General features: G+C 51.3%; 1 protein-coding gene across 1 annotated transcript in view; it reads left to right on the top strand.

Moving 5' to 3' along the window:
• Positions 1-15,249, top strand: part of LOC119954468 (tensin-4-like) — a 54,384-nt gene that overhangs the window by 21,201 nt on the left and 17,934 nt on the right. Inside the window, exons 4-9 of the mRNA XM_038779693.1 lie at positions 1,808-2,174; positions 4,146-4,657; positions 7,169-7,255; positions 9,930-10,058; positions 12,860-12,949; positions 13,149-13,226. Of these exons, the coding sequence (XP_038635621.1) occupies positions 1,808-2,174; positions 4,146-4,657; positions 7,169-7,255; positions 9,930-10,058; positions 12,860-12,949; positions 13,149-13,226 (1,263 nt within the window). The remainder of the gene's footprint in view (positions 1-1,807; positions 2,175-4,145; positions 4,658-7,168; positions 7,256-9,929; positions 10,059-12,859; positions 12,950-13,148; positions 13,227-15,249) is intronic.

Below are 15,249 nucleotides of genomic sequence, written 5' to 3'. Positions count from 1 at the left end.
CTTTGTTGAAATGGTGATATCTCCCCGTGTTTAGTGAGCTTAATAGACTGAGCTCATTGCCCCACCACTGCCTCTGTCCCAGCAGGTTTTAGCAAGTTGGTGTCTGTTCACCTGCTCCCCACACAGATAGAAATGTATCTGAGAGTGAATCAGGAAGGTGTGGCTTTGGCCAGGTGGTGTTAACCACGTCAGCTCCTGTTAAACTCACTGTGCCCCATATTCTCAGCAATGCCAAATCTGCTGTGCCCCAGCAACCAAACAGATAACAAACCTGGGGGGGGTCAACAAATGCAACACCACTATTATTAACCTCACTTATGTTGCCATAACAACTGACAAAGACGCTTGTTAATGAAGGCAGGCCTGTGTGTTTGAACAGCTTTAAGATCTGCCTCACCTATTTGTATTATGAATCTCATTCCAAACATCCCCTTATTCTGGAAAGCTGTGTATTTCTGCCTGCAGAGTGGTGTGGGTGTCGGGTCAGGGGGCAGCAAAGACCGCCCACCTTTAGGTTATGACGGTTGCTGCCAGTGTTAAAATGAAGCAGTTATCTGAGTGAACAGGAAAGGGAAGGTTGAAGCAGGATCAAGCTGGAGTTCCCCAATCTTCCTGCAGAAATTCCAGCCAAATTCTGCAGAAAGTGGGGAAGGATCGGGAGGAATTTCACCAGTCAGATTTGTTCCTGGAGATGTTGAGTGAACAGCATTAATGTGGCAAACATGAGCTAGATTTGAGCGCTGAGGGGTCTGCGTGATGGTGTGTGTGTGTGTGTGTGTGTGTGGGGGGGGGGGGTTGGGGGGGGGGGGGTTGGGAGGGGGGAGGAATTCCTTCAGTTATTATGTGATATCTTCACAGATGTGAGCAGGAAAGGAGTTTCCCGCCACCACACTTAATATTAATACCAGAGAGTTTTGCCCTTAGCAACTCAACCGCCTCCAGTAATAACTGGTCCTGATTTACACAGTCAGCTAAGATAGGAAAGTTATTTAATGGAAGGTCCAGGTGAAATGATTCACTTTGTAATGACTGCTCAAGATGAATTTCTATTTGATACAGAACTGAACCCCAAAACCTTTTGATCCTAAATCCTCCCTTGTACACATAGAATCCCTGCAGAGCAGAAAGAGGCCATTCAGCCCATCGAATCAACACCGGCCCTCCAAAGAGCATCCTACCTAGGCCCTGTAACCCCACCTCCCCGTCACCCCATATAACGCTTTGGGCAATAAGGGGCAATTGATCATGGCCAATCCACCCAATCTGCACATCTTTGGACTGTGGGAGAAATCCGGAGCACCCGGAGGAAACCCACGCAGACACGGGGAGGATGTGCAGACTCCGCACAGACAGTGACCGAGCGGGGAATCGAACCTGAGACCCTGGCACTGTGAGGCAGCAGTGCTAACCACTGTGCCACCTCTACTCCCCATCGGGAGATTTATTGCACAGTCACTGGGCTTATTTTAAATGTAAAACACTGCTCCATCATACACAGCAAGCCAGTTATCGGACCGCCAAGACCAGGAAACTGATGTGTTTAGTAAATGTGTCGGGGCAGATTTTCCCTCAGAGTGTTTCTGTTCCCAATACTGGCAGAATCGACACAAGTCTCCGGATATCAGTAAGATTCGGAGCAGAGGGATTGATTGGGCTCTGCCGAGATGTGACCCGATTCACAGCTTTAGTGATTGGATTTTCCTGATGCTAAAATGATTTTACTCTTTGGCAATAATATTTACAGACTCAGAACAGTGAACGAGCAAAATGAAATTGTATTAAAAATCTTCACTTCTTTCTCACTCAGGTTCCCGAGGTATAAACACGTGGATCGTTCAACCCACCGACTCTTCACCAGGACCTGCAATGAATTTGTCCCAACCTCAGGGACACTTGTCCTGTGTTCCAGTCTCCAGCAGCCCCCAGCATGGCTCCCAACCTATACCAGTTCCAGCATTGAACAACTACAGTGCATCCAATACCAACTCTCTGCCAGCTGTACCTGCACAATTCAGCACGTCACCCAGACACACAAGCACCCAGAGAGAAACAGCCACTCCGTACCTGTCCACATCTGCAGACTCTGATAAACTGCTGAAGATGGGTAGTGCCCGTCACACTGACAGCGCCATCTCCTTGTTATCCACCTCACCTGGCTGGGACACCTTGGGCAGGTAGACTTCCTCGTGCTTCTTTTTGACCAAGGTCATTCCTAAGGGTGTAAAACTCGAATGGAAGTTGGAATAACTATCGACTAAATGAAATTTAATGGACTTTATATTCTCTTTATCAGCTCTTCTCCTTGTTATGTGTTCACTGTGTTTCAACACTAAATTCTTTCACTCGTCTTCCATCGCTTGTGGGTTCAAATTTCATTGCAGAGGTTGGGGACATAGTCCACGCAGACACTGTCAATATTACACTGAGGGAGTGCGACACTGTCAGAGACGTTGGGTGAAATTTGCCCAAAAGATGGCAAAGTGCCAGGTTCTGACTGAAAACTGATGTATTTCACTCCAGAAACACTGCCAGGATTTCTGACCAAGCCACGGAAGTATTGGGGGGCACTCACCCCCCCACCCCCCCACCACACGTGTTCATTGACGCACACCTCTCTCCTCTCCCCCCCTTCCACGTGTCACCGGCGCGCATCCCTTTCCGCCCCACAACGTGTTCATCGGCGCACACCCCTCTCACCCCCCCGCATGTTCGTTGATGCACACCCACCCCCCTCCTTCCCACCACATATAAGAGGAAGCCTACTCCCCCAATTAGCCGTCTGACTGTGCCCTCTGGCTGTGCCCTCTGGCTTTGGCCACTGGCTGTGCCCTCTGGCTGTGCCCTCTGGCTTTGGCCACTGGCTGTGCCCTCTGGCTGTGCCCTCTGGCTGTGCCCTCTGGCTGTGACCTCTGACTGTGCCCTCTGGCTTTGCCCTCTGGCTGTGACCTCTGGCTGTGCCCTCTGGCTTTGCCCTCTGGCTGTACCCTCTGGCTGCACCCACTGGCTGTGCCCTCTGGATGTGCCCTCTGGCTGTGCCCTCTGGCTTTGCCCACTGGCTGTGCCCTCTGGCAATGCCCTCTGGCTGTGCCCTCTGGCAATGCCCTCTGGCTGTGCCCTCTGGCAGTGCCCACTGGCTGTGCCCTCTGGCAATGCCCTCTGGCTGTGCCCTCTGACTGTGCCCTCTGGATGTGCCCTCTTGCTGTGCCCTCTGGCTTTGCCCACTGGCTGTGCCCTCTGGCTGTGCTCTCTGGATGTGCCCTCTGGCTGTGCCCTCTGGCTTTTCCCACTGGCTGTGCCCTCTGGCAATGCCCTCTGTCTGTGCCCTCTGGCAATGCCTTCTGGCTGTGCCCACTGGCTGTGCCCTCTGGCTATGCCCACTGGCAATGCCCTCTGGCTGTGCCCACTGGCAATGCCCTCTGGCTGTGCCCTCTGGCTGTGCCCACTGGCAGTGCCCTCTGGCTGTGCCCTCTGGCTGTGCCCACTGGCAATGCCCTCAAGGAGCAATGTCCATCCATGGCCTTCACGACTGGTTTTCGTTTTTGCCACTGTGACGTCAGGCTGCCGGGCAGGGGGTGGGGGAGGGTGGGAGTGGGGGAAGGGGGGGGGGGGGGGGGGCGCATACCACAGGACCGGGCACTTTGATTTACAGCCGTTTAATTATATGTTAATACATGTTAATTTATAGAAATCAGGCTCACATCCTTTCTGCCCATGACCAGGTCACCGTTGGGGGGCACGGAGAAGATTTCAAAGTGAGATCTAACCAGCACACATCCCGTTCCACTGCCAGAATGGGATTTGCTCCCGCCACTGATAGATCTGAAAAATCGTGCCTGCCAGTTCTTGGATGAGATCTGAAGTTTGGTAAAGATCCCATGACACTAATTTGAAGTTAAACAGTAAAGTTCTCCCTTGAATCCTGGACAACTTTTTGCTGTCAACTAACTCTTAAAGAAGCCCCTCCCCCCCCTCCCCCCCCACCGATTAACTGCCCATTACAACATTACTGTTGGTTATGGGATCTTGCTGTGTGCAGAATGTCTGGTGTTTTCCTCCTTTACAACAGTGACTATTGAGTGTAAAGCAGTTTGGGAGGTCCTCACACTGTAATTTCTGTATTAACGAGGATTCTCTCCTTTCCTTAGTTCTCACTCATTGCTGAGCGATGATGGAGATGGAGGAATGATTCATAGATCAGCTGGCAGCACATATGGATCATCGGGATCGTTTGTGAACCTACAGAGCCCTTACTTTGCCTCCCCCAGCTCGTGCAAGAGCTCATTCAGTGACCAACATCTTCATCAGGTTTCTGGCCATCCTGAAGATTACCCGTCTGTACCACACTCCCAAAGGGCAGTGAACAATATCCATCAGCAAGCTGCCCCTGGCAGCACGAGAGCCAGGCCATCAGTGCCCCATGGTCAGACAACGTACAAGATTAAAGAACATTCCATCAGCTGCCCACCATCTGCTGCCAGTTCCTTTTCTGATATCCCAGTCCTCTTGGTGAATGGAAGCACTCAATACTTGGACCAAGACTCACACAAATTGAAGAATCGAAGACATCAGTCGAGTTCTTCAAGTATGGTCAGCCTTCCCCTCAATACCTTTTCCAGTGTTGGATTCTCAAAGGCTTCAAGCACCACTTCCCTCGAAGGTAAACCAATCAAAGTCCAACTCGTTTATTGTGTCTTGTTAACCTCTACTAGCCAATCATCCTTTGTTTAAGAGTCTGAATCTCCTCCTGCCCGGTAAACTAGTCTGAACATCAGTTCTCCAGTTTCTGGGCAATGGGTAACTCCTTCCCAATCTTCACCTTCCTCTCTCCTTAACTTCAAGCATCTCTTCAAAACCAATATTTTGACCACCCCTCTTCCCAGCACCCTCAGTTTCCTCCATGTGAAGACTTTGGGTGCAATCTACCCGTTTGGGAACAGAGCCCCATAGCGCGATTAGCTGGGAGTTTCCTGGCGTTCACAGTGCCCAGAAGCACCCCGCTATCGAACGGCCATTCGGGTAGATCGCCAGCCTCAGCGGGAAGTGGGCGACCAAGGCTGCACTAAGTCCCATCCTCCACTCGCCACAACTACTCAATGCAGGGAGAGATCGGGACGCACCAACACAGGGCACCCCTGGGCCTGATCTGCAGCGTGGGTAAATGCCAGCCTGGCAACCTGGGAATGCCCCTTGCAGCTGGCAGTGGCACCTTGGCAGTGCCAGAGCCAGGCTGGCAGTACCAAAGTGCCTAGGTGGCACCAGCAGTACCAGGGTGCCACCCTGCACAGAGGGCAAGCACCTCGGGGCACCCAGTCCCCAGGGAGACCCCTATAGGTGCCATTCCGTCTGGTCCCTGTTTGTGGGTAGCAGCACTGAACGTCACTCACCCGAGGCCTCCAAGACGCGGGCGATAAATCCCAACCTTCGGTAGGTTGTGGGAATGTTAATCTCACTCTAATGTACAGATTTCCCAAAAAGGGATCCATATCACAACGTCTCCCGAGATCGCATTAGATCTCGTGAAGTGTGACGAGCTGGATCGATCCTGAAAGAGGGATCTCCAGGCATCCACCGTTTGTGTTGCGCCGAGCTGCCTTTCAGGCGTAACGCGGCCCATATATCTCACCCAGAATTTCAATGTATTCTTTATGAAGCACCTTGGGAAGCTCTGCTGACTGAAAGCCTGAGAACGAGTTCTTGATGCTGTTCATATCAGTGCTATTGATGATATCGATGATGTTGAAGATGTTGATGATAATGTTGATGAACCAAGCCATCTAGTAGGACAAGGGCAGCAGATATATGGGGACCACCTCCACCTGGAGGTTCCCCTCCAAGTCGCTTGCCGCTCCTTCACTGTCACTGGGTCAAAACCCTGGAACTCCCTTCCTAACAGCACTGTGGATGTACCTACACCACATGGACTGCAGCGGTTCAAGAAGGCAGCTCACCACCAACTTCTCAAGGGCAATTAGGGATGGGCAATAAATGCTGGTCTAGCCAGCAAAGCCAATATCCCATGAGTTAATAAAAATGCATGTTTATGGGCGGCATGATGGCACAGTGGTTATCACTGCTGCCTCACGGCGCCGAGGACCCGGGTTCAATCCCGGCTCTGGGTCACTGTCCCAGTGGAGTTTGCACATTCTCCCCGCGTCTGCGTGGGTTTCACCCCACAACCCAAAGATGTGCAGGGTAGGTGAATTGGCCATGCTAAATTGCCCCTTAATTGGAAAAGAAGAATTGAAGACTCTAAATTTATGAAAATAAATGTTTATGACAATGTTGAAGTTGATGATCTGGATGTTGGATGCGATGCAGCAGAATCAAATTAAGGTCCATTGAACGTTGTATTTTGCGGAGTGTTTCCAGGTATCTGCAGCATTGACAAACATCCCACTATCCAATTAACCTCGAGGAGATTCTCTCCATCAACACCAACTCTTAGGGACGCTTCCTGCAGGCGAGCTGAAGCTCACTCACAGGAAAAGCTCCTTGGCATGTCCAACAGCCCTGGTCTTCCCCATCACCCCTCCACCCCCTATAAAGGACCCCCCCCCCCCCAGGAACCCCCCACCACCTACCTGGCAAAGCCCCCTTGGGCCTGACCCCTGGCAGTGCCAAACTGGAACCATGGCAGTGCCAGAGTGCCAAGGTCATGGTGCCAGCCGGCAGTGTTAAGGTGTCTGGTTGCCAGGGGGAGTGCCAGGGTGCCACCCTGCCCTGTCCACAACCACCCGCAAGTCTTCAATGCCCTGGGAGACCCCCTCCAGCTGGCATTTGCATTGTCCACTATTACAAAATGGCATCTGGCGCGATCTCTCAGGCACGGCCGTTTAGTCCCGGGTTGCCGGGTGAATCTGGCGTCCGGATATCGGCTCATTTAAATATTCGGATCTGGATCTCGCAGCGAGGGTGAAATCGAGCTCCTGCCGAAGGGGACAGCTAGTCGGGCGACTCACAATCCACCCGGTGTCTGGTGAGGAGCCTGAGGGGTTTGGGTATTATTCACCCGTTGCACCCGGAACTACACCGGGCCCAACAGGGTGGCTGAATCATGCCTGCTGTGCCTGGTATTAAAGTTGTTCATGATGTTGATTACGCGTGTAGTTTCCCCACTTTGTTATGAACCTGTTTCTCTCTAACGCCCTGTTTGCCCAACTCTTTACAGAACTCCCATGTGACGCACAACCTACGGTTAAATTTGTACAAGACACGTCCAAACATTGGTACAAACCAAATCTCAACAGAGATCAAGGTAAGGTTAACACTTGCTGCAATTCTTGTGACAATCTATCCAGAATCTATTTGCAACACATTAGATACAACTAGTCAAATTCTCCAGCAGTTAAACTTAATCCAGGCTGCACTACTGTATTGGGTCTGAGTAATTCTGTGTTCATTATTAAGACTGTCAACTCCTTGAGTTAATGCCAGCATCATAGGCAACTCCTCAGATACTGAAACAGCCCGTGTCCAAATGTAGCAAGACCTGGACAACATTCAGGTTTGGGCCTTTGCTGTTCTCGCCGATCCGTTACTCCACAAGTCCGGTGGTGGTGACGACACTGCGGATCTGGGGACAGTGGAGGAGGTACAAGAAGGTAGAGGGAGCGTCGGTCTGGACCCCGATATGCAACAATCACAGGTTTGTCCTGGGTAGGATGGATGGTGGGTTCCAGAGCTGGCAGAGGGCAGGCATCAGAAGGATGGGAGATCTGTTCATAGACGGAAGCTTTCCCAGTTTGAAGGCGCTAGAGGACAAATTTAATCTGCCGCCAGGAAACGCCTTTAAATATCTGCAAGTACGAGCCTTCCTGAAAAAACAGGTAGTGGCCTTTCCGATGCTGCTGCCACTGAGGATACAGGACAGGGTGGTCTCCGGCACCTGGGTGGGGGAGGGGAGGGTGTTGGATATCTACCAGGAACTACAGGAAGCAGAGGAAACCCCGGTGGAGGAGCTCAAGGGCAAGTGGGAGGAGGAGCTAGGTGAGGAGTTAGAAGCGGGTCTGTGGGCAGAGATCCTGGGCAGGGTTAATTCCTCCTCATCATGTGCCAGGCTCAGTCTAATTCAATTTAAGGAGGCCCACCGGGCACACATGACGGCAGCGAGAATGAGCAAGTTTTTTGGGGTAGAAGACAGTTGTATGAGGTGCAAGGGCAGCCCTGCAAACCATGTCCACATGTTTTGGGCATGCCCGGAGCTTAGAGTGTTCTGGCAAGGGTTCGCGAGGGCAATGTCCAAGGTGCTTAACACACGGGTGGTGCCGAGTCCAGAGATAGCGATCTTTGGAGTGTCAGAAGACCCGGGAGTTCAGGGGGCGAAAGAGGCCGACGTCTTGGCCTTTGCCTCCCTAGTAGCCCGGAGATGGATTTTATTAATGTGGAGGGACTCGAAGCCCCCGAGTGTAGAGACTTGGGTTACCGACATGGCTGGGTTTCTCAGCCTCGAGAAAATAAAGTTTGCCTTAAGAGGGTCTACGCTAGGGTTCTCTCGGAGGTGGCAGCCGTTTGTCGACTTTCTCGGGGAAATTTAAAATGTCAGCAGCAGCAGCAATCCGTAGGGGGGGAGAGGTGGGGGGGGGGGGGGAGTGCTGCATTGGGATGGTGAGGGAAGACTGGGTCGCGTGGGGTAATGTCTATTTAATTGTCATTGTATATTCTCTTTTTGCACTATGTTAATGTTCACTCTAGTTTGTTTTGCTATTATGGTTATTACTGTTTTATTATGAAAAATTCTGCAAAACCTTAATAAAAATACTTTACAAAAAAACATTCAGGCTTGGGCTGATAAATAAATGCCAGACAATGACCATCTCCAACAAGAGAGAATCCAATCATCTCTACTTGGCATTTACTGGCATTATCAACACTGAAGTTGCCACTCTCAATATCCTGGGGGTTACCATTGATCAGAAACTGAACTGAACCAGCCACATTAATACTGTGGCTACTAGGGTAGGTCAGAGGTTGGAAATTCTGCGGAGAGTAACTCACCTCCTGACTCTGCAGTCTGTCCACCATCTACAAGGCACAAGTCAGGAGTGTAATGGAATACTCTCCACTTGCCTGGGTGAGCGCAGCTCCAACAACACTCAAGAAGCTCGACACCATCCAGGACAAAATAGCTCCACTTGACTGGCACTGCATTCACCACTTTCAATATTCACTCCCTCCACCACCGACGCACAGTGGCAGCCATGTGTACCATCTACAAGATGCACTGCAGCAACTCACCAAGGCTCCTTCGGCAGCACCTTCCAAACCTGTGACCTCTACCATCTAGAAGGACAGCAGACGCATGGGGAACCCCACCACCTGGAGGTTCCCCTTCAAGTCACTCACCATCCTGACTTGGAAATATATCGCCGTTCCTTCACTGTCACTGGGGCAACATCCTGGAACTCCCTCCCTAACAGTGCAGTGGGTGTATTTACACCACATGGACTGCAGCGGTTCAAGAAGGCGGCTCACCACCTTCTGGAGGGCAGTTAGGGGCGGACAATAAATGCTGGTCTAACCAGTGCCACCTGAAATAAAAACCACCCTGGTATCATTCAGGGCAGCTTCAGGTTTTACTACCTGTGCTTTGTTCATTGAATTCAGTTTCAGTAGCAGGAAGGCTATGGTTGTTAGTTAGCGAGTTCCTTTTCTTGATCTCTTTCCGGTGCCTCTTGCTGGAAAATGCAGGTGCCCAGGGTGATGTCACACATATTGCCTTCCAAAACTATTCCCTCAGTGCCCCTGGTATCAACTCAAGCGGGAGAATAAAGAACATCAAGGTTGGAATGTAAGAAATCTCTGCATTGCAAACAGTGACTACATTTCACTAACTAAGACACTTGGGGATGACCTAAGGTTGTGAAAGGTGGTGTATAAAAGACTTAGTTTGTTTATTGTATTGAACTAAGTTGAGCTCCAATCTGTTGCAGCTATCAGGATGTTGAAGGATAGAGAGCCTGGATCATTCGTTATACGAGAAAGCTCCACATATATTGGCTCATTTGGATTGGCTATGAAAATACCTTCATCGAGCCTCAGAAATCCAGACGAAGCCCCAGGTCTGTGCAATAAATCAGAACGGTGCAAATCTACATTTCATATTGTAACAGAGAAACTACACATTGTACATTATAATGGGGCATATCTATATTATACATTATAATATGGAGGTGGGCATTGTGCATTTTCATTATACTGATGTGTTATATATTGCAATATACCTGATTTATGTGTCATATTACGATGGGACACCTAAGTTATGTTGGTTTATATTGTTACAACCAGTCCCTGGGCGAGGTCCCAAATTCTTTGTCCCTGGGTGAGGAAGAATGAACTGGCTCCCCTTCTTTATTCAACCCCAGCCCGCTTCGGTTGGTCGCCACAAGGTTAATTGGAAAAGGAATTCCATGCCTTGTAGATACTCTTTCCCAGCCCATTTCAAAAGGAGCCAATTTAACCAGGATTTCCTGAGTCAAATAAAGAGTAAGTTCATTAGTTACAAAAAAAGTGAGAAAATTATTTTTTTAAAAGCAACATATGCGTTCACACATTGATCAGTTCAGATGTTAAAAGTCCAGATAAATTTTTTTTAAAATGTGAATCAGTCTTTGGTTTGTCCATGAACGTAGATGCTGGTAAGTTGCAGTCGTCAAGTTGGGTGATTCCCTGGCTCTGGCAGGTTAGCAGTTCGAACAATAGAATCCCTACAGTGCGGAAGGAGACCATTTGGCCCATTGAGTCTGCACTAACCCTCTGAAAGAGCATCCCACCTAGACCCACTCTGCCCTATCCCTGTTAAACCCCTAACCTTTTGGATGCTAAGGGGCAATTTAGCATGGCCAATCCACCTAATCTGCACATATTTGGACTGTGGGTGGAAACTTGAGCACCTGGAGGAAATCCACATACACACGGAGAGAACGTGCAGACTCCGCACAGACACCCGAGGTGGGAATTGAACCCAGGTCGCTGGCGCTGTGAGAACAGGCGGTGGGATTTGGGTGTCTGCTGAGATGTGGAACATCTCTCTTCACACTCCTTCTTGGGTGGTTCTTGTTTGCCTTCATCACGGCCGGTGAACTTGTATTTTAAACCTGTTCTGTCTCATTTCAAACTCCAGAATTTCAGTTAAAGATTTTGAAAAATAATTAAAAATAAAGAGCTGTAACTTTATAACATTATTGTAAAATCATTGAAGAATTTCAGTGCAGCTGTTGTTCACTAGAGTTGCTGTCAGTAGCTGCAATGAACATTTATTTCAAACGAAGCCATTGTTTAAATTTTATCTGCTTTGAAAAGAGAGTTTCTGAAATGACAGAGTGAGCTGGACATGAGGATAACTCACAGAGACAGATACGTGTGTGGCTATCTCAGTGGTTAGTGTCATCATTACCTGAAATATAAATAGAGCCAGCAGTTCCTGACTGCTCAGTCCCCAACAAGGAGTCTGATTCATGGGAGCAGGTAATCGGTAAATCTGAATATACAAATCCAATTGAAAAGAATGGATGGAAAAGATGCATGTTAAACACTCCAATTTCTGATCCAAAAGGTAAAATTGTCTTTGGAACCTGAGAATGTCCCGCTCGGTGATGCAGGTATTAAAGTTGGGGTCAGCAGTGTAATAGAGCCTCGCACTGGCCTGTTGATTTTCTTGATGAAGTTTACAGTGCTGAGATTGCTACTCTCGCCAGAGGCTCAGTTTACCGGCCTCTGAAATGATCTTAACTATGTTTTTAAAAAATAAATTTAGAGTACTCAATTAATTTTTTCCAATGAAGGGGCAATTTAACCTGGCCAATCCACCTAGCCTGCACGTCTTTGGGTTGTGGGGGTGAAACCCACGCAAACACGGGGAGAATGTGCAAACTCCACACGGACAGTGACCCAGAGCCGGCATCGAACCTGGGACCTCAGCGCCGTGAGGCAGCAGTGCTAACCACTGCACCACCTTGCTGCCCTATGATAACTATGGTTAACCGTGCGGGGGAGGCAACTGTGCTAACAGTGGTTAGCACAGTTGCTTCACAGCGCCAGGGTCCCAGGTTCGATTCCGACTTGGGTCACTGTCTGTGCAGAGACTGCACGTTCTCCCCGTGTCAGCGTGGGTTTCCTCCGGATGCTCCGGTTTCCTCCCACAGTCCAAATATGTGCAGGTTGGGTGGATTGGCCATGATAAATTGCCCTTAGTGTCCAAAGGGTGGTTGCTGGGTTGCGGGATAGGGTGGTGGTGTGGGTTTAGGTAGGGTGCTCTTTCCAAAGGCTGGTGCAGACTCGATGGGCCGAATGGCCTCCCGCTGCACTGTAAATTCTATGATTCTATGATCTAAGATCAACAAACAGGGCTGGGCTAAGGAAAAGTTATTCTCATCCATCCCAATACTGGGATAATATGAAGAGGAGGATGGGCCGAGTGGCCTAATTCTGCTCCTATGTCTTATGGTTTTAGGATTGACAGTCTGAGACAGACAGATGTATAGAGAAATTGCCAGTAAGACAGATAGAGACACCCATACACAGGGCAGCACGGTGGCGCAGTGGTTAGCACTGCTGCCTCACCGCGCCGAGGTCCCAGGTTCAATCCCGGCCCTGGGTCACTGTCCGTGTGCAGTTTGCACATTCTCCCCGTGTCTGCGTGGGTTTCGCCCCCACAGCCCAACGATGTGCAGGGTAGATGGATTGGCCATGCTAAATTGCCCCTGGATACACTAAATTTTTAAAAAAAGAGACCGACTTCTATAGATGGACAGGTACAACAAGGAGCTGCATAATTAATTATTTAGATAAATATATGATAGAAACAGAATAAAAAGACAGTTGACCTCTCTATTTCTAATCCTCTTATTCCCTTTGTAAACAGAATCTTCCACTGATTTGATTCGACATTTCCTGATTGAATTCTCCCGGAAAGGAGTATGTTTGAAAGGATGTCCCAAGGAGCCCTATTTCGGTAAGGAATGTTACACAGGCTCCCGTTATAGGACTTCTGACACTGCTCACTCTGTCAGCCTGGAGTGACAGTCTGTATCCTCACGCCCTCTAACTAGCCCCCACAATGGGCTGACTGTCACTCTGAACAAATACACTGAGAATTTGCTGTGGATTGCCAGCTGGTGCTAACTGTGTTCTTTGTTCTGTTTGTCGAACAGGGAGTCTGTCAGCTCTTGTGTACCAACATTGCATCTCTGCCATGAGCTTACCCTGCAAACTAAACTTACCCAAGGAAGGTGAGAACCAATTTCAGCAAATCTCTCTCAACGGAATCACCAGGGCAAGAGAGAGGTCAGGATGAGGAAAGGTCAAGGTTAACGGCTATGATGGGGTCAAGGCTGGGGGTAGGGTCAGAACGGGTTTGGAGTATTGGCGAGGATCAGGGTGGGGTCAGGGGTAGGGCCAAGGTCAGATCAGGAGTCAGGTTGGGATGGGGTATGATCAGGAGTCAAGTCAGGATTGGGTTCGGGCTGGCAATAAGGTAAGGCCAGGGGTCAAGGGGATGGGGTCAGGGATGGGGTAAGGCCAGGGGTCAAGTCGGGATGGGGTAAGGCCAGGGGTCAAGGGGATGGGGTCAGGGATGGGGTAAGGCCAGGGGTCAAGGGGATGGGGTCAGGGATGGGGTAAGGCCAGGGGTCAAGGGGATGGGGTTAGGGATGGGGTAAGGCCAGGGGTCAAGGGGATGGGGTCAGGGATGGGGTAAGGCCAGGGGTCAAGTTGGGATGGGGTAAGGCCAGGGGTGTGGTTGGGATGGGGTAAGGCTCGGGGTGTGGTTGGGATGGGGTAAGGCCAGGAGTGCGGTTGGGATGGGGTAAGGCTCGGGGTGTGGTTGGGATGGGGTGTGGTTGGGATGGGGTAAGGCCAGGAGTGCGGTTGGGATGGGGTAAGGCTCGGGGTGTGGTTGGGATGGGGTAAGGCCAGGGGTGTGGTTGGGATGGGGTGTGGTTGGGATGGGGTAAGGCCAGGGGTGTGGTTGGGATGGGGTAAGGCCAGGGGTGTGGTTGGGATGGGGTGTGGCTGGGATGGGGTAAGGCCAGGGGTGCGGTTGGGATGGGGTAAGGCTCGGGGTGTGGTTGGGATGGGGTAAGGCCAGGAGTGCGGTTGGGATGGGGTAAGGCTCGGGGTGTGGTTGGGATGGGGTAAGGCTCGGGGTGTGGTTGGGATGGGGTGTGGTTGGGATGGGGTAAGGCCAGGGGTGTGGTTGGGATGGGGTAAGGCCAGGGGTGTGGTTGGGATGGGGTGTGGTTGGGATGGGGTAAGGCCAGGAGTGCGGTTGGGATGGGGTAAGGCTCGGGGTGTGGTTGGGATGGGGTGTGGTTGGGATGGGGTAAGGCTCGGGGTGTGGTTGGGATGGGGTAAGGCCAGGGGTGTGGTTGGGATGGGGTGTGGTTGGGATGGGGTAAGGCCAGGGGTGTGGTTGGGATGGGGTGTGGTTGGGATGGGGTAAGGCTCGGGGTGTGGTGGGATGGGGTAAGGCCAGGGGTGTGGTTGGGATGGGGTGTGGTTGGGATGGGGTAAGGCCAGGGGTGTGGTTGGGATGGGGTAAGGCCAGGGGTGTGGTTGGGATGGGGTAAGGCCAGGGGTGTGGTTGGGATGGGGTGTGGTTGGGATGGGGTAAGGCCAGGGGTGTGGTTGGGATGGGGTAAGGCCAGGGGTGTGGTTGGGATGGGGTAAGGCCTGGGGTGTGGTTGGGATGGGGTAACGCCAGGGATCAAGTCGGGATGGGGTAAGGCCAGGAGTGCGGTTGGGATGGGGTAAGGCCTGGGGTGTGGTTGGGATGGGGTAAGGCCTGGGGTGTGGTTGGGATGGGGTAAGGCCTGGGGTGTGGTTGGGATGGGGTAAGGCCAGGGGTGCGTTTGGGATGGGGTAAGGCTCGGGGTGTGGTTGGGATGGGGTAAGGCCAGGAGTGCGGTTGGGATGGGGTAAGGCCAGGGGTGTGGTTGGGATGGGGTGTGGTTGGGATGGGGTAAGGCCAGGAGTGCGGTTGGGATGGGGTAAGGCCTGGGGTGTGGTTGGGATGGGGTGTGGTTGGGATGGGGTAAGGCCTGGGGTGCGGTTGGGATGGGGTAAGGCCAGGGGTGTGGTTGGGATGGGGTAAGGCCTGGGGTGTGGTTGGGATGGGGTGTGGTTGGGATGGGGTAAGGCCAGGGGTGTGGTTGGGATGGGGTAAGGCTCGGGGTGTGGTTGGGATGGGGTAAGGCTCGGGGTGTGGTTGGGATGGGGTGTGGTTGGGATGGGGTAAGGCTCGGGGTGTGGTTG

This window comes from Scyliorhinus canicula, chromosome 19, assembly GCF_902713615.1.
Source record: "Scyliorhinus canicula chromosome 19, sScyCan1.1, whole genome shotgun sequence".
NCBI lineage: Eukaryota > Metazoa > Chordata > Chondrichthyes > Carcharhiniformes > Scyliorhinidae > Scyliorhinus > Scyliorhinus canicula.
This window is presented reverse-complemented; position numbering and strand designations above follow the sequence as displayed.